This window comes from Sapajus apella, unplaced genomic scaffold, assembly GCF_009761245.1.
Source record: "Sapajus apella isolate SASKATOON/1434 unplaced genomic scaffold, GSC_monkey_1.0 scaffold97, whole genome shotgun sequence".
In the NCBI taxonomy this organism is placed as follows: domain Eukaryota; kingdom Metazoa; phylum Chordata; class Mammalia; order Primates; family Cebidae; genus Sapajus; species Sapajus apella.
In genome coordinates this window covers 2559164-2578819 of record NW_022437037.1, presented here as the reverse complement: position 1 = coordinate 2578819, position 19656 = coordinate 2559164, and the positions used below count along the sequence as shown (strand labels likewise).

The 19656-nt window shown below is 51.9% G+C and overlaps 1 protein-coding gene across 1 annotated transcript in view; it reads left to right on the top strand.

Annotated features, from left to right (window-relative positions):
• ENG (endoglin) overlaps positions 1–19656 on the top strand; it is a 39540-nt gene that overhangs the window by 5870 nt on the left and 14014 nt on the right. Inside the window, exons 2-3 of the mRNA XM_032257348.1 lie at positions 5238–5389; positions 19116–19256. Of these exons, the coding sequence (XP_032113239.1) occupies positions 5238–5389; positions 19116–19256 (293 nt within the window). The remainder of the gene's footprint in view (positions 1–5237; positions 5390–19115; positions 19257–19656) is intronic.

Genomic DNA, 19656 nt, shown 5'->3' with positions numbered 1-19656 from the left:
AGGGAGGATTACTTGAGGCCAGGCATTCAAGACCAGCCTGGGCAACATAGCGAGACCTTTCTCCATAAACACTTTAAAAATTAGTCGGGCATAGTGACTCACACCTGTGGCTGCTTGGGAGGCTGAGGCAGAGGACTGCTTGAGGCAAGGAGGTAGAGGCTGCAATGGGCAATGATTGCACCACTGCACTCCAGCCTGGGCAACAGAACAAGACCCTGACTCTCAAAAACAGGCCAGGTGGTCAAACAAAGGATGAGTGCTGGTCTGGGAAAGGGCATGGTAGGGGCAGGAGCGAGGTGTGTTTGAGGGAAGAGCCCACATATCCCCACTGACGAGGCATAAATAATTGTGACAGCAGTCACCAGTTCCTGAGCAAGCCCAACTTATCAGGACCTGGCCTAGTGCTGTGCTGGTGTCATTTACCAGCTGGCTCACCGCCTCCATAGGAAGCTGTGATGACCCTCATCCCCACGTTACAGATGAGAACCCTGAGGGTGGAAAGGCAGCTGGCGGGTGGAAGAATCGGGACCTGAACCTTCGGCATCTTTGATATCTGTCAGATTGCTTTGCTTTGCTTTGCTTTGCTTTTTTTGAGACACAGTCTTGCTCTGTTAACCAGGCTAGAGTGCAGTGGCATAATCTTGGCTCACTTCAACCTCCACGTCCAGGGTTCAAGCAATTCTCTTGCCTCAGCCTCCCGAGTAGGTGGGATTACAGGCGCACGCCGCCACGCCTGGCTAGTTTTTGTATTTTTAGTAGAGATGGGTTTTGCCATGTTGGCCAGGCTGGTCTCGAACTCCAGAGCTCAGGTGATCCACCCGCCTTGGCCTCCTAAAATGCTGGGATTACAGGTATGAGCCCCCGCATCAGGCTGATCGCTGTGCCTTTCGCCTCCACTTCAGGGTGCAGTGTGGGAACTTGACGCTGCAGGCATTGCGGAACCATGGGGGCGCCCGGGGCCAAGGTGCGCTGAGACCTTGCTGTGGCTGGACACAGTGACTGGGCTGGATGCTGGGAAACCTGTGAGGCTGTAATTGAACCTGAAAAGAGTACAAGGTGGCTGGGGTGTGTGTGTGTGGTGCTGAACAAGGTGGTGCAGGCTTTGCAGCAAAAAAGACTCATTGAAAAGTGTCTGCCTTGGGAGGCTGAGACAGGCAGACTGCTTGAGCCCGGGCGTTTGAGACCAGCCTGGGCAATAGGGCGAAACCCAGTCTCTACAAAAAATACAACAATTAGCGGGGTGTGGTTGTGCACCTGTGGTCCCAGCTCCTCAGGAGGCTGAGGGCGTGAGAATTGCTTGAACCCAGGACGAGGAGGTTGCAGTGAGCTGAGCTCGAGACATTGTACTCTGGCCTGGGTGACAGAATGAGATTCTATCTCAGAAAAAAAAAAAAAAAGAGGGGCGGGGAAGAAAAGTATCTGTGCTCTGGTATGATGAAATAATACTCACATCTTCTGTGTCTGGGGCACCTACTCCGTAGCAGGCACTTGACAGGGTCGCCCCATCAAACTGACAGTCGGCCTGCGAGTGCCCACAGCTTGCTGGAGCCCAACTACCTGGGTTAAATCCAGGCCCCAGCACTGAGTAGTCAGGTGACCTCGGACACATTATTTAACTGCCCTGGTCTTCAGTTTTCTTGAGTGTTCAGGGGTGTGATAGCAGCTGCCACCTCCACCTCATGAGGCTGCTGTGAGGATCAAATGAGTGCACTCGTGTAAAGCCTTGAAATGTTACCTAGGCTCCCAGTAAGCATGATGGGAGCAGCTGCAGCAATTATTGCTGGTCTGCAAATGGGGAAACTGAGGCTCAGAGAAGTCAGCCTTCTGTTCAAGGTGACCAGCATTTTGAGAGGCAGAGCTGGGATTTGACCTAGGCCATCTGGCTCCAGAGCTGTTTTTCTTGATCATCCTCCAGGGTCCTGGAGGTAGCCGTTTGGAAGGTCTGGGAGGCGCTGTGTGCACATGAGTGGAGAGGGGACAGTGGTGAGAGGTGGCTCCTGAGTCTCTCACTTGGGGCTCCAGTCACCCAGGCCCCCAGTGGCTCCTCCTCTGACCCAGTCCCGGGAGGTCCTGGCGTTTCCCTTGGTGCCAGGGGATTGTTTTCAGCTTGGTCTGGGCCCGCCTCAGGCTCTGGGAGACAGGCCCAGGCGTCACACTCCCTCCTGTCTCCCCATTCTCGTCTGAGGGGTGGGGGTGGCCAGGATTCGAAAAGTCCCCAAAATAAATGGACCTCTTATCTGATCTCCCCGCCAGGCCTGTTATCTGATCATTACATAATGGCCAGGCCTGTGGCCTCTCCCGCCAGCTGACGGCATGGAGGAGGCGGCCCCAGGCGGCCTCAGCAATCCGGGAGGAACTGGGGTTCCTGGAAGTCTGGGGAGGGGGCAGGGAAAGTCCCAAAGGGAAAGAGGGAGGTGCTGTGACAATCTGCAGGCCAGACACTGGGTCATGTCGGGAGACGTGGGTCCGAGGCCCGGCCTGGTCAGCCATGTGCTGTGAAACTTTGACGTGTCCTGCCCCTCCAGGCCTCAGTCTCCCCATCTGAGTAGGAGAGGCTTAAACTAGGTAACAGCCAAGGAACCTGTGCTCACTGATGAGGAAAGGAGAGGGTGGGGAGAACACGGGGGCTGCTGGGTCAGAGCAGGTGGAAACAGGAGGTGGCATAGGCCGTTGAGTTTGTTGGGGTGAGGGAGGCCCCAGTGGCCTCTCCATCCCACAGGACCATCACCTGGAGGCTGCCCAGCACGCCACTTCACCCCACCCCTTAGATCAGTCAATTCTATAGTGACTGAGGTCAGTAAAATAATTGTAATTAAGAGAACTGCCGGCCAGGCACGGTGGCGCACACCTGTAATCCCAGTACTTTGGGAGGCTCTGGTGGGAGAATTGCTTGAGCTTAGGAGTTTGAGACCAGCCTGAGCAACAGAGCGAGACCCAGTCTCTACTAAAAATAAAACAAATTAGCCATGCGTGGTGGCACACACCTGTAGTCCCAGCTACTGAGGAGGCTGAGGCAGGAGGATCGCTTGAACCCAGGAGCTCAAGGCTGCAGTGAGCCATGATCACACCACTGCACTCCAGTCTAGGAAACAGAGTGCGACCTTATCTGAAAAATAAATAAATAGAAATGTAAGAAAGAATTGCCATGTGCCCAGTCTCATGGAGTCCACCCAACCACCTCTATGGATCATGTGGGTTCTATTTGCTGTCATTTTACAGACCAGGAAATTGAAGCCTCAAGGGGTGAAATCATTCACCAAAGCCACATAGCTTGTAAGCTTTGGGCCTGAGAGGCAAGTTAGGTTGGCCTGGCTCCAGGGAGCTTGCTTTTAACCAAAATGCCACTATGCCCAGGCACTCCAGAGTCCCTGGGACATGGAGGGTAGGGCCAGAGAGAGGACATACAAGGCCTGGGCCCCCGACAGCCAAGGGTCCCCTTCCAGATCTTCTCCTTCACAAGATAGAGCTGGGAATGGCGTTGCCATGGCAAGGGGCGGCTGTCCCACGTCCTTTGCTGACTTCTGGGGCCCAGAGCCCAGCGTGCAGTGGAAAGGTGCAGAAGGAGGCCGGTGAGGCTCCAGACAGCCCGGGATTCGGAGGAAGCCTCCCTGCCCCCTCCTCCGAGCCGGCCTTGGCTGGACATGAGGCCAGTCTCTCCGCGCCCATCTTTGATCTCCAAGAAAACAGGAAGTAAGCGCGACAAGATGGAGACACAAACTTCCAAACAGTCTCCCCTTCTCTGTCCTCCTTCCCTCCTCCGGAGCCCCCCTTCCTCCCTGGCACATTCCTCAGGACGAGGTGTGGGGCCTCATTTCCTCTTCCTCTCCTGCGAGGTCAGGGTGAAATTCCATTCCTTTCCCTCAGGACCTGTGTTTCTGGGCTCTGCGGGCTCCCGCAGCCTCGCTCCGAACCTGGGCCGCCCTGTCGGCTCACCCTGTCCCTTGGGGCCAGGGAAGTCTCAACCCCTTCAGGCCACTCCTCCCACTGCCTTGAGGTACGAGAGGGGAAGCTTTGTCTCCTGAGCTCAGCTCCTGCCTTTCTGGAGGGAGATGTCAGTTCACACCTGGGCCCTGCCGCGAAGCTAGGGTTGCCAGACACATCAAATAAAAATAGGCCAGGCATGGTGGCTCATGCATGTAATCCGCATACTTTGGGAGGCCGAAATGGGAGGATCCCTTTAGTCCAGGAGTTCAATACCAGCCTGAGCAACATGGTGAAACCCCATCTCTATAAAAATACAAAAATTAGCTGGGTGTGGTGGTGCATGCCTGTAGTTTCAGCCACGCAGGAGGCTGAGATGGGAGGACCACTTGAGCCTGGGAGGTGGAGGCTGCAGTGAGCTATGATTTCGCCACTGTACTCCAGCCTGAGCAACAGAGCAGAGTCTGCCTCAAAAAAAAAAAAAAATTAAAAATAGGGCCAGGCGCAGTGGCTCATGTCTGTAATTCTAGCACTTTGGGAGGCCAAGGTGGGCAGATTGCCTGAGCTCAGGAGTTCAAGACCAGCCTGGGCAACACAGTAAAATCCCTTCTTAATTAATTAGTTAATTAAATTAAAAAAAAAAAAAGATCAGCATGGTGGCTCACACCTGTAATCCCAGCACTTTGGTAGGCCGAGGTGGGCAGATCACCTGAGGTCGGGAGTTCGAGACCAGCCTGACCAACATGGAGAAACCCCCTCTCTACTAAAAATACAGAAAATTAGCCAAGTGTGGTGGCGCATGCCTGTAATCCCAGCTACTTGGGAGGCTGAGACAGGAGAATTACTTGAACCTGGGAGGCAGAGGTTGCGGTGAGCTGAGATCACGCCATTGCACTCTGGCCTGGGCAATAAGAGCAAAACTCTATCTAAATAAATAAATAATATAGAAGGCCCAGTGAAATCTGAATTTCAGATAAACAATGAAAATTTATCTAGGATTAATATGTTCTATGCAGTATTTGCAATATACTAATACTTAAAAATACTCATTGTTTATTTGAAATTTGAATTTAGCTGGGTGTCTTCTAATTCGTCAGTCCTATACCAAGTAGCACTGACCCTGAGCAGAGATGTTTCCTCTCCAGGCCTGGGTTTATTTATCCATGGAATAGCTATAACGATATCCATGCCGTAAGGTGGCTGACAGTGCAGTAAAGCCCTTAGCGCGTGTCGAGTCCCTAGGAGACATTTGCAAAGTAGAGTCAGTGTCATCACCTTATTCTCACCTGGCTTCTTTCTGGATGTTTCTCCAACAGATCTTGAAGAAACAGTCCATTGTGACCTTCAGCCTCTGGACCCTGAGAGGGGCGAGGTGACATACACCACCAGCCAGGTCCTGGAGGGCTGTGTGGCTCAGGTCCCCAACGCCATCCTCGAAGTCCATGTCCTCTTCCTGGAGTTCCCAAGGGTGAGTGTCCCATGGCAGGGTCAGGTGGGGGCTCAGAGGAAGCTCCAAGTCAGACGGGGTTAGGGGTGCCTTCCTCGTGGCTGTCAGTGGCTGAGTCCTCATCAGGACCCCTGCCAAGAGGGTGATATGGGCATCTCACAGGGTCATTTCTAGGGGCAGAGTCTGGATCAGGGCAATCTTATGGGTGCCACCACAAGACTCAAGTGGGAAGAGCTGGGTAGAGAAGAGCCAGGCAGGTGGGGGGACCAGGTGAGTGTTGCTTATGCACTTCCAATGTGGAGACCTCATGGGATCTCAGAGGACGCAGCTCCACTCTGGGCAGCTTGGACTTTGAAAAGTGCTTCTCGGGCTGGGTGTGGTGGCTCACGCCTGTAATCCCAGCACTTGGGAGGCCAAGGCAGGTGGATCTCTGAGGCCGGGAGTTCGAGACCAGCCTGGCCAGCAAGGTGAAACCCTGTATCTACTAAAAATACAAAAATTAGGTGGGCATGTGGCATGTGCCTATAATCCTAGCTACTTGGGAGGCTGAGGCAGGAGAATTACTTGAACCCAGGAGGGGGAGTTTGCAGTGAGCCAACATCGTACCACTCGACTCCAGCCTGGGCAACAGAGTGAGACCCTGTCTCAAAAAAGAAAAAAGTGCTTCTCAGTTGAGCCCAGATCTTTCTCCCTGGAATGTCCCCTACTGAACATCTGTGACCCTCAGAGATCCAAAGGCTGCTGCTGGCCTGGAGACGATTCTCCCCAGCAGACCCCAGCCCACCATCAGTTTGTCTGATATTTTTGTCCTTCTTAATAATAACAAGGCTGGGCATAGTGGCTCATGCCTGTAATCCCAGCACTTTGGGAGGCTGAGGCAGGAGGGTCACAAGGTCAGGAGTTCGAGACCAGCCTGACCAACACGGTGAAACCCTGTCTCTACTAAAAGTACAAAAATTAGTCAGGCATGGTGGCACTCGCCTATAATCCCAGTTACTCAGGATGCAGAGGCAGGAGAATCGCTTGAACCCAGGAGGCGGAGGTTGCAGTGAGCCAAGATTGCGCCACTGCACTCCAGCCTGGACAACAGAGCGAGACTCTGCCTCAAAAATAATAACACCTTTGTTAAGTGCTGTGTGCTAGAGACTATGCTAGGGCCGACTCTATGCCAGAAATGAAGCATCTCACATGTATTAAGCCTCCGAGGCTCATCTGCTGGGGTCTGTTATTATCCCCACTTCTTGGAGGAGGAAACTGAGGCTGGTTGTGAGCCATGGAGTGACATGCTCAGGGCCAATGTTTACACCGATCCCTGGGGATGCCAGAGCCAGCCTGTCACTTGGTTCCCCAGGTAGATCTCAGCATTCAGGTGGCTTCTGGCCTAGTCGGCCTGGAGGTTACACCTGGCTGATGTAGCCTAGGTCCTGACAATGACTTCGCGGTGTCAGCTCTGGGTAAACTTATGGCCAATCTGCCCTCAAAACTGTTAAGTTGCCTGGCGTTTGTGCAGTGATAAGAGAGTGTTCAGACCACCAATATCAGGGGGCCCTGCTCCCCACCGCCCTGCCCTCCACGAGGACTGTGGGCTTTGATAATTTCCAAATCATAGATAGCCCCAAACATACTTTGTGTGGTTTTCATAGGCATTGTCATTTTTCTTCAAATTTGGGAATGATATTCAAAACGCGACTGCCGCTGTAAGTTAACGTTGTTCGTGTCAATGTTCAGGTCCCTGTGCCTCCTCTGTGTGCCTGTGATCCCCCAGCCCTAATGGCTCAATACCGGGCCAGGGTGAGAGGAGGGCCCCTTGGCAGGTGTCCAGGTCTACAGGAGACAGGTGTGTAGACAGACAGCCAGGATCCAGGGGACTGATACATTCTCAGGGAGCACAGGGCCGGGGCACCCCAGCTGCTACAGATTAGGCAGGGCTTGTGATGATGGCCACACCATCCTGAACACACCTGATCTCGTCTGATCTTGGAAGCTAAGGAGACTTAGGCTTGGAGGAAGGTACAACATGTATGTCCAGGAGCTCACCAAGGGAAGGAGGTGGTGTGGAAACCACAGAATAGAATGAATGCAGAGGCAGAGGCAGCAGGCTCTGTCTGGGGTCATCACGTGGCAGCAGCTGGAGATTCCCCTGCAGGACAGGGGAGATGGCAAAACATACTTCACCATATTAAGAAGTTTGAGGCTGTGTGTGGTGGCTCACGCCTGTAATCCCAACACTTTGGGAGGCCGAGGTGAGTGGATCATGAGGTCAGTTCGAGACCAGCCTGGCTCACATAGTGAAACCCTGTCTCTACTGAAAATACAAAAAATTAGCCGGGCATGTAATCTTAGCTACTTGGCAGGCTGAGGCAGGAGAATCGCTTGAACCTGGGAGGCAGAGGTTGTAGTAAGCTGAGATGGCGCCACCGCACACCAGCCTAGGCGACAGTGAGAGACTCCATCTCAAAAAAAAAAAAAAAAAAGAAGAAGTTTGAGCTGGACACGGTGGCTCATGCCTATAATCCCAGCACTTTGGGAAGCTGAGGTGGGCGAATCACAAGGTCAGGAGTTTGAGACCAGCCTGGCCAATATGGTGAAACCCCGTCTCTACTAAAAATACAAAAAATTAGCCCAGTGTGTGGTGCATGCCTGTAGTCCCAGCTACTCAGGAGGTTGAGGCAGGAGAATTGCTTGAACCCTGGAGGTGGAGGTTGCAGTGAGCCAAGATCATGCCACTGCACTTTAGCCTGGGCGACAGAGCGAGGCTCCGTCTCAAAAAAAAAAAAAAAGAGTTTGATCATTATCCTGTGGGCAATGACAGTTCTTGGAGGGATTTTAGGGGCATGGCAGAGTGCCACTGTAACTCATGTCATATTCCAAGAATCCTTGAGTTCATGACAACAAAATACTCCTGTCAGCCTCTGCTTCTTCTAGAGGACTCAGTCCATGGAGCTTCCAACTTTTAATTCAAACAGCCAGGCTGCAGGCGTCAGGCCTGCGAGGGATGTTCATTTGAGGACGTGGTGGAGACATCTGGGGTTCAGGAAACCCAGGGTTCAGTCCTGGATCTGTCCCTGGCCAGCACCTTGCACAGCACCCTGGAGTGCAGAGGGTGGTCCTCCCCACTCCCTGGTAGACACACCTTTATGGGCGCAGGAGCTCACCTGAACACACAGAGTCGCAGCAGCTGACCCAGGGCCTGGATTACACCACATCACTCTTTTTGTTTGTTTTCTGTTTTTTGCCTCAGACTCCCAAGTATCTGGGATTACAGGCGCTTGCCACCACGTCCAGCTAATTTGCAAGTTTTTGTATTTTAAAGTAGAGTTGTTTTTGTTTTGTTTTGTTTGTTTTTTTTGAGACAGAGTTTCATTCTTGTCACCCAGGCTGGAGTATAGCAGCGCAATCTTGGCTCACTGCAACTTCTGCCTTCCGTTTTCGAGGGATTCTCCTGCCTCAGCCTCCTGAGTAGCTGGGATTGTAAGTGTGCACCACTACGCCCGGCTAATTTTTGTATTTTGAGTAGAGATGGGGTTTCATCACATTGGCCAGGCTGGTCTAGAACTCTTGTCTTCAGGTGATCCGCCTGCCTCGGCCTCCCAAAGTGCTGGGATTATAGATGTGAGCCACCTAGCCTAATTTTTGTATTTTTAGTGGAGACAGGGTTTCACCATGCTGGGCAGGCTGGTTTTGAACTCCTGACCTAAAATGATCCACCCGCCTCAGCCTCCCAAAGTGCTGGGATTACAGGTGTGAGCCACTGCACCTGGCCCCAATAACTCCTGAACATATGAGTGAATACATGCATGCGTGCACAAATGTGTGCACCATTGTGTGACCTTGATGCAGGGGTGGAGAATACGGGTTCTGGAGCCAGACAGCCCTCCAATTGAACTGTGGCTCCACCTCTGACAGCCACATCTCCTTGGGCCACCTCTGACCTTTGATTTTCCCCTGGGAAACAAAGAGCCATTGCCAGCACCTGCCTTACGGGGGTGTTGTAAGAATCCAGCCGGATGGTGCAGGCAAAACACCAAGCGCAGGACCTGTCCGGAGCAACTGCTCAACGGATGGTGGCTACAGTTATTGTTGTTATTATTTCTCTCTGGATTTCGTCTCTCACCTGTGAACGTCCTCATTTTGCCAGGGTCGTTACTGTTTACAGAACATCTTCACATCAGTTGAATAATTGGAACCTCAATGATTATTGCTACAAGATCAATGGGGGAGGCCAGGCGTCGTGACTCACGCCTGTAATCCCAACACTTTGAGCGGCCAAGGCGGGTGGTTCACTTGAGGTCGGGAGTTTGAGACCATCCTGGCCCACATGGTGAAACCCCATCTCTATTAAAAATACAAAAATTAGCCAGGCACGGTGGCACATGCCTGTAATCCTAGCTACTCAGGAGACTGAGGTAGGAGACTCACTTGAACCTGGGAGGCGGTGGTTAAAGTGAGCTGACATCCCACCACTGCACTCCAGCCTGGGCAACAGAATGAGACCTTGTCTCAAAAAAAAAAAGATCAATGGGGCAGGGCTGTGAATTCATTTTCAGCAGGGCAGGCTGAGGTCCAGCCTCACCAAGCTGGCCTCCCTCCTCCCAGTGCTCCCAGTCTCCCTGACCCGAGGGTTGAGCCCATGATCCTGCCAACTACTGCTGCTGTGACCACTGAGGAACCCGTGGTTTCCCTGGGAGGTACCTTCATCCCCAGGCAGTCCCTAAGAGTGGGGTCCAGAGCCCACAGTGCCCCTTACATAGCCCTCACCAGGTGCCCAGCCTATGTTGATGATGTAGAGAGAAGGGAGAGCCAGGGAGGCAGAGGTGGCATCAGCAGCCCTGGTACTGAGTAGTGGGATCGGCAAGTGGGGGTTCAGGGGGCCGTAGGCGATAGGGGGATGAGCACTGAAGGTAGAGGAGGGAGGGACGTTAGGGAAAAGGCTCCTGGTGTCTAGCTCAGGAGCAGGGTAGAGGGCATTCCAGCCAGAAGCCGCAGCACAGCAAAGGCCTAGAGGCGTAGGGGCTGGCTGCGGCAGCGGGGGTGGTGGCTCTCAGCAGCCAGCCGATCCCTCCTGACCTATGCCGCCTCCTTCGATCCCTGGCACAGAGAAGAGGCTTTCCCGTCCATCCCTCAGAATCCTCAGATTTCCTGTGGGTGGGTGGTACATGGGCGGAGGCAGCCGAGAACCTCGGGGAAGTGCAGCTCCGCTCCGTGCGTGTGCTGGGCAGGTCTGCAAACAGACCCACTGGGCAGAGGCTGGATCTCGCTGGGTCCCTGAAGGGCAGGCCGGAGCCTGGATTCCGGGAGGGGGCCCAGGGTCACATCCTGACCCTCGGAGACAGGAAACCAGCCTCGTGTCTCAGCGATTCCCGTCAGGCTGACTGGGCCGATCTGCTATCCTCCTGACAAATGTACAGGCAGCCAGGCCAGGGCAGAGCTGGGTCAGCAGTGATTCACCCCGTCCTGGGCAAACTTGGGGCAGCTGAGACCCCACCCACTCCTGAACAGACAGAGCCTGTCAGGCCCTAGCACTGACTCATTCTTGACCAGAGGGTCAGGCAAGGTCACTCAGGCAGAGAGAGAGAGAGAGAGCCGGAGGGACCCTAGCACCCCCTGACTGTCCTGGGAGGCTGTGGGAGGCCATGGAGGGCAGTGCAGCCCTCAGGCTTGGGCAAAGGGGACCCCTGCCTGGGCCTTGGGGGAAGTGGTCTCCCTCCAGCCCTCTGCCAGTTGCAGCCCTCTCCCAGAGTGGGGAATCTGCAGGGCCAAAGGGATGTACACCCCACCGAAACCTGCACTCCTCCCTTCTAGAAGATGGTCTGGGCATCAACGACCCCAGAATCCCTTGCCCAAATGGCTCTGAGCCTCCTCTCAGGGATGCAGGGATCCTTCTTGTGCCATCCTCCAGGGGAGCTCCCTGGAGCTATGTGGGCTCCCCCAGACCTGAAGGATGGTGGAGTTGGCTACTTGGGGAGGCAGTCATGGTGGAGTTTGGGTATCTGGGCTGAGCTGTCCACATGTGGACACATGAGCACCCTTGCTCGGCTGTCAGAGCCACAGTGATGAGAAGGAGGAAGGGCTGGGGCCAGTGGCTGCCATTCGTATTCTTGTCTCAGGCCTTGCAAATATTACAGGCAGGCTTGGTGAAGGGGCAGGATTGGGGTTTGGGGGCATCAGATGGGCTGAGAAGGGATTGTGCCTGCCCTCTCACTGCTGCATCCTTGGTGTTCAGCTCAGAATCAGCCAGGGAATCAGTATCTGATGGATGGATGGGTGGGTGGGTGGGTGGACAGATAGATGAGAGGATGGATGGATGAGTGACAGGATGGATGGATGGATGGATGGATGGATGGATGGATAAGAGAAGGAAGGGAGGAAGGGAGAGAGATGGAAAGGAAGGAAGGAAAGACTACATTCTTATAAGCATTTGCTGATTGGCTATTCACGAGGGGGCTGATGGTGTCGGTTGCTGTTTATGTCTGGTCGTTCGGAGGTGTTGGCTTGTTCTCTGCCAAGCTCCTGAGGACAGAGTTATGCCTTTTCTGTCCTGCTTTGAGAACACAGAAGCCCCGTGCTGGGCCCAGGGCTGGCCTTTCAGAAAGGCACATGAGTTTGAGAGGTGAGTATGCTTGGGCTGATCACCAGGAGGGCTGGAGGGACTAGGGGTCCCCTCAGCTGAGGAAGAAGCGTATCTCTCCAGGGGATTCTGGAAACCCACCCTGTGGCCATCTGGCTGGAAACTAGGACTCCTAGAGCTTGGACCCCTGACGGGCAGCCTGGGATTGAGGGGCCACAAATTCTAGAACATCACTGAGCTCAACTCCTCCCTGCATAGAGGGGGAGGCTGAGGCTCAGAGATAGGAGGCCACAGCCAGGCATGGCTGAGAGATTCGTAGTTCTCACTAGCTGCAGGGGCCTCTAACTGGGCCCGTGTTTCCCAGCCCCTAAACCATGGATGGCTCTCCTTGAATGACGTGCAAGGGGAGAATCAGAGGGATTAAAAGCCAAGCGAGCCAAACTTGGTGGCTCACGCCTGTAATCCCAGCACTTTGGGAGGCTGAGGCGGTGGATCACTTGAGGCCAGGAGTTTAAGACCAGCCTGGCCGACATGGTGAAACCTCATCTCTACTAAAAATACAAAAATTAGCCAGGTGTGGTGGCAGGCGCCTGTAGTCCTAGCTACTCAGGAGGCTGAGGCAGGAGAATTACTTGAACCCAGGAGACGGAGGTTGCGGTGAGCCAAGATCGTGCCATTGCACTCCAGCCTGGGTAACAAGAGTGAAACTCCGTCTCAAAAAAAAAAAAGCGAGGCTACTCCCACATGTTTAGCTGGTCACTGGACAACCCACTTTGCAGGCAGAATTGCACTGAATCCTCATAAGTCTATGAAGTGGGAATATCATTTCCAAATGAGGAAACTGAGGCCCAGAGAGGCAATGTGACTGTCCAGGGTCATAGGCTAATGACTGAGCCCCCATCTGAATTCAGGTCTGTCTGGCTTTGATCCCTTCCCCTGCCACCCTGCCTGTAGGACGATCTGAGTGTTCTGGGGTAGACAGAGGGATGGCTGACTCCGATCTGACCGCCTCCGGTCAGGCCCTGGGCGGGTGGGGGCTGCAGGCAGCCCCGAGGCTCCACTCCTAGAATAATTGCTGGAAGCGACTTTCTATAAGTGGCTACTAGTACTCACAGTCTCCTCACTGAAATCCCCCCTTCCCGCCACCAACTGCTGGGCAACAATGGCATCTGTGGGACATTGGCACAAAAATAGAAACACGGCCTCCCGCCCACCCGCTCAGGGAGGGGGCCAGGCAGGCGCAGGCTGGCTGGGCTGGGGGTAAGGGGCTGGCCAGACTGCGGAATTCCCAGGGTCCCATGAGGAAGGCTGGGAGCTTGGGGTTGGGGGCCAGGCTGGCGCCGTAGTTCTTTGCCTCTGGGGCCCCCGGCGGGAGAGAAGGGGGAAGTTGGTGTTCGCGTGAGTAGCCACGGCAGTGAGTCAGGGCCGTGGGGAGGGAAATGTTTGCTGTGGAAACCCTGACCGTGTTTTTCTGGTAACCAGCTGGCTTTCAGCTTGGCCTCGCAGCTCAGAGAGCCCGAGCACCCAGCTTTCCCGCACACCTGAGCTTCCAAACTACTCACTTGCCATGTGACTCAAGCCCTGCGCCTCCTACAAGCCCACAACTCTATAGCGAAGGACTTGGTGACAACTGAGTGGTAGCTTTGGTTTGTGAGCTCTGGGACAAGAGCTGGATGTCCCGACAAACATCCCAAAGTTCCAGCCTCCCTGTCACCCCTCACCCCCAGCGTGACCGGGCTGTGACCTGCCCTTCCCTTTGTTTTCACTTCCTTTATCCAGAGCCCTACCTGGTATTGGTTCCCAACCCTGTCCTGCCCCCATTTCACAGATGAAGAAACTGAGGCATAGAGGCACAGGGACAGTGGCAGAGCAGCACAGCAGGACAGGATGGTCACAGGGCTCCTTCCTCTCCACTCAGGAGTTGACCGCCAGACTGTACTCTGGCTCTGACAGCACACTTGGCCTGCAGGTGTCACCATGGGACGGAGGGCAGATGTCCTCATCCACTGCAGGCTGTGCTGTCTCCTGGCCACGATCTGCCTGTCCAGGGGGCACATCTCTTTGTTGTGTGGGCCTCGCAGTTGCTTCCTCCAAGTGGTGACAAGCAGATGGGGCTGGACAGTGATGGACTGTGGGGCAATCTGGGTGCAGTTTGGAAGGACACGGTCCAGGGACTACAGGCCCTGCTCTGGCACCGGGATGATGTGTGCTGAGCTTCTGACTTGGCCACTCCCAGCAGCTGCTTTCTGTTTTGTTTTGGTTTTTTTCTTGCGGGGGGGGGGTGGGGGGACAGAGTCTTTGTCACCCAGGCTGGAACACAGTGGCATGATCTCGGCTCACAGCAACCTCTACTTCCTGGGTTCAAGTTATTCTCCTGCCTCAGCCTCCTAAGTAGCTGGGACTGCAGGTATGTGCCACCACACCCGGCTAATTTTTGTATTTTTAGTAGAGATGAGATTTCACCATGTTGGCCTGACTGGTCTCCATCTCCCGACCTCAAGTGATCCACCTGCCTCAGCCTCCCAAAGTGCTGGGATTACAGGTGAGAGCCACCGCGTCTGACCCCCCAGCAGCTTCTATGCTGCATCTGTAAAATGGGAGAATATCCGTGCCACCTCCCTCCTAGCACACGCCCATGCTCAGCACAGGCCTGGGCACCCAGGAGGTGGAACCATGAGAAATTATTTTATAGGAATTCTGTATCAATAATTCAATGACATTTGGCTGCTTTTATTAAAAACAGCTTTATTAAGATAAAATTCAGGCATTTAAAGTGTACAGCTGAGCTATTTTAATATATACACGTGTGCAACCATATTCGATTGTTCAAGTACACATACCATCAGGGTAGAGAGCCAGAGTGGGTTCGTTCTCAGCAATGCTGGCAGCTCGGCTGTGCCAGGCCCTTTCCCAACACCACAAAGGAGGGTATTGCGTTGCTCCCATGAATTTCCAGGAATGCTCACAATCCTACTTTATTTTTGTTTTTAGAGATAAGGTCTCACGATGTTGCCTAGGCTGGTCTCGCACCCATGGCTTCAAGTGATCTTTCTGCCTCCTAAAGTGCTGGGATTACTTGCATGAGCCACCTAGCCTGACTTTGGTTCCTTTTTCTTCTCTTCTCCCTTTTGTGTGTGTGTGTGTGTGTGTGTGTGTGTGTGATCACAACCCTGGAACAAAATGTCACTTCTGACATGTAGATATGTATTTCATATTTTATTAAAATATGGTATTAAATCCACTATTCAACTTCTAAAGTCTTTAGAAAGCATAATGTTTTTTAAAACTGCCAGGCATGGTGGTTCATGCCTGTAATCCCAGCACTTTGGGAGGCCAAGGTGAGTGGATCATTTGAGTCCAGGGGTTCAACACCAGCCTGGGCAACATGGCAAAATCCTGTCTCTACAAAAAATACAAAAATTAGCCAGGCATGCTGGTGCATGCCTGTAGTCCCAGCTACTTGGGAGGCTGAGGCAGGAAGGTCACTTGAGCCTTGGGGAGGTTGCAGAGAGCAATCACACCACTGCACTCCAGCCTAGGCAACAGAGGGAGACCCTGTCTCAAAAGAAAAAAAAAAATACACACACACACACACGCAATATATTTGGAAAACCAAAAGCTATAAGCCCATTAGAAAACATTAATCAAAATGTGAACTTACACAAACATAAATTGGAAACATATCTTAGGCCAGGTGCGGTGGCTCATGCCTGTAATCCCAGCACTTTAGGAGGCCAAGGCGGGAGATCATGTCAGGAGATAGAGACCATCCTGGCTAATATGGTGAAACCCCCTCTTTACTAAAAATACAAAAAATTAGCTGGGCATGGTGGCAGGCTCCTGTAGTCCCAGCTACTTGGGAGGCTGAGGCAGGAGAATTGGTTGAACCCGGGAGGCAGAAGTTGCAGTGAGCTGAAATCGTGCCACTGCACTTTAACCTGGGTGACAGAGTGAGACTCCATCTCAAAAAAAAAAAAATTTAAACATATCTCATAAATTAGCATAAAATAATTATTTAAAAATAACCTAAATAGCACACTAAAATGAAAAAACTTATGGGTATTTACAAGTAATTGATCCCAACTAGTTACAGATTGCTTTGTTCCGTCCCCATTCTCACTCTCCTGCTTCACTTGGCTAGCCTAAAAAAAAACAAACAAAATATTTGTGACACATTAAAAATGAAATACTGTTGGCTGGGCACAGTGGCTCACGCCTATAATCCTATCACTTTTGGAGGCCAAGGTGGGTGGATCACCTGAGGTCAGGGGTTTGAGACCAGCCTGGCCAACATGCTGAAACCCCACCTCTACTAAAAATGCAAAAAATTAGCCAGGCGTGGTGGTGGGCACCTGTAATCCCAGCTACTGGGGAGGCTGAGGGAGGAGAATCGCTTGAACCAGGGAGGCAGAGGTTGCCGTGAGCCGAGATCCTGCCACTGCACTCCAGCCTGGGCAACAAGAGTAAATCTCCGTCTCAAAAAAAAAAAAAAAAAAAACAACTGTTATTTGTTTTGTGTTTTAAAGAGCAAACTTAAAAGCAAAGAGTGATTATGGTATCATTGCTGAGTAATGGAAATATTTCTGGGCAGATTTTTCCAGCAGTTGAAACGCTGTCCCTGGCTTTGTGATGTCAGTTGAGAAAATGGCAAGATGATTAGAAGTTAAACCTCAAAACTTTCCACTGGTGTCTTCGTCTTGAAATATCCTTCCCCTTGTTCATAGCTTTGAAGAGCACATTTGGGTCATCTTTTAGACTGGCAGCTTTTGTACGAGAGCAGTGAGGGTCTGGGTTTCAGCAGACTCCATTCGTCTTCGTCCTCGTGAGTTGGCGGCAGGGCTTCCGAGGCATTTACCTGCCTTATTCTCAGCACTCACCTGTTCACATGCCACGAGTTCAGAAAGTCCTGAGGTCATTCTTTCAATAGACACTGCCTTGTGGATTGCTGTGTTCTTTTCTTCTTGGGAAAAAGGTGTAGAAAAATGTGCTTGGGGTGGATATGCTACACAAAAATGTGTAGAAAAATGTGAAAGCACAGGTCTGCCTGGATAGGAATCCCAGCCCGACTGACTTTCTGTGTCATCATGGGCAAATGACTTCACCTCAGGGCCTCGGTTCCTTCATCTGTAAGTGACAATAAGAACAATGAATGGCTCATGCCTGTAATTCCAGCACTTTGGGAAGCAGAGATGGGAAGATCATTTGAGGTTAGGAGTTCGAGATGAGACTGGCCAATATGGTGAAGCCCCATCTCTACTAAAAATATAAAAACTAGCCAGGCATGGTGGCACATGCCTGTAATTCCAGCACTTTGGGAAGCTGAGGCAGGAGGTTGGGGCTGCAGTGAGCCATGATTGCACCACTGTACTCCAGCAAAGAAGGCTGGGTGTGGTGGCTTACACTTGTAATCCCAGCACTTTGGGAGGCCAAGGTGGGCGGATCACAAGGTCAGGAGTTAGAGACTAGCCTGGCCAATATGGTGAAACCTCGTCTCTATGAAAAATACAAAAATTAGCTGGGTGTGGTAGCAGGCACCTGTAGTCCCAGGACTGGAGAGGGTGAGGCAGGAGAATTGCTTGAACCCAGGAGGCAGAGGTTGCAGTGAGCCAATATGGCACCACTGCACTCTAGCGTGCACAAAGAGGGACACTGTGTGAGAAAAAGAAAAAAAAAAAAAAAAAGAGTATTTACCTCTTAAGGTTCTTACAAGGATTAAATGAGTTAATGTGTAAAGCACTTAGAACAGTCTAGGACTTAATAGGCCCTATTTACATGGTAGGTAGGAATTGTTATAAAAACATTCTAAATGTATATACCATTAAGCAATTAAAAATTTTAATGTAGCTAGGCATGGTGTTGCATGCTTGTAATCCCAGCTACTCAGGAGGCTGAGACAGGGGAATCGTTTGAACCCGGGAGGTGGAGGTTGCAGTGAGCCAAGATCCCACCACTACACTTCAGCCTGGGTAACACAGCGAGACTCCGACTTAAAAAAAAAAAAAAATTAATGCATGGGTATGTCTCAAGACAAATGATTTCAATTTCACATTCTTTTATCAAAATAATGGCATTATACCAAAAACAACACCCCAGCATTTTAATACTTTGAAATGGTAAGGCAAGCAGGAATATTGCAAACTGGAAGAGCACTTGTGACTGTCTCATGTAGCCTGGAAGCAGAGCTGTCACACAGGGACAGCAGGAAAGGTGGTGGGGACAATGTGGGGATCGCTGCCTCCACCCATAGGACACTCCCTAAGGCCCAGTACACAATAGGTACTCAGTAAAAATAATAAACCTTGGCCAGGCATGGTGGCTTATGCCTGTAATCCCAGCACTTTGGGAGGCTGAGGCAGGTGGATCACGAGGTCAGGAGTTCAAGACCAGCCTGACCAACATGGTGAAACCCCATGCCTACTAAAAATACAAAAATTGGCTGGGCATGGTAGCATGTGCCTGTAATCCTAGCTACTCAGGAAGCTGAGGCAGGAGAATCATTTGAACCCAGAGGTGGAGGTTGCAGTGAGCCAAGATCATGCTACTGCATTTTAGCCTGGGCGACAGAGTAAGACTCCATCTCAAAAAAAAAATAATAATTAAAAATAATAATAATAAATCTTGATCCTTGAATTTTGGGCTCATCCCAATTTTTTTTTTTTTTTTTTTTTTTTGAGATGGAGTCTCACTCTGTCACTCAGCCTAGAATGCAGTGGCACCATCTCAGCTGAGTGCAACCTTTGCTCCCTGGGTTCAAGCGATTCTTGTGTCTTAGCCTCCTGAGTAGCTGGGATTACAGGTGCCCGCCATCACACGTGACTAATTTTTGTATTTTTAGTAGAGACAGGGTTTCATCATGGCAGGCTGGTCTCGAACTCCTGACCTTAAGTGATCAGCCTGCCTCAGCCTCCCAATGTGCTGGGATTATAGGCGTGAGCCAACATGCCCAGCCTAATTTTTTTTTTCTCTTCAGATTTGCTGGGCTTACCTCCTTCATTCGTTTAGTGTAAATTCCCTGAGGATGGCCTGAGGGCCAGGCACTACCCTGGGTACTGGGAGGCGAGGGTGGACAGAGCAGGCAAGGAGAGTGGAGTGGAAGCACGAAAGTCATCACTGCCTATCTGGGTGGCACAAGCTATGCAAATCTGAATGGTCTGTGTGTGCCTCTCCTCTGCCCCCCAGGACCTGTCACAGCTGGAGCTGACTCTCCAGGCATCCAAGCAAAATGGCACCCAGCCCCGAGAGGTGTTTCTGGTCCTCAGTGTAAACAGTAATGTCTTCCTGCAGCTCCAGGCCTTGGAAATCCCACTGCACTTGGCCTATGTGAGTATCCCCTCCACCCCAGCCTGAGGCTCTGGCCATGGGAGGTCCCTGCTGTCCATCTCTGTAGGCCGGGGTCTCCCATCCCAGCAGCCCGGCCCTGCTTCTCATCCTGACGTTATTCACCAGGGTCCTGCCTGGTGAATCCAATGGTCTCTGACAGAACCCAGAGGGCAGCAGGACTGCAATCAAAAGTCTAGACCCAGAGGTGGGGGTCAGGCTGATGTGCAGCCCTGGCCAACTCTGATCTTCTGCATAGCCTCAGTTTACCTCTCTGTCCAGTGGGACAATTAACGCAATATTTCATATGATAATCTTTTCATTGTCTTTGAAAAAGTTACATGACATATATTTGAAAATATTTAAAAACAGAGGAAAAAGGTCAGGAGAAAACCTAATAATG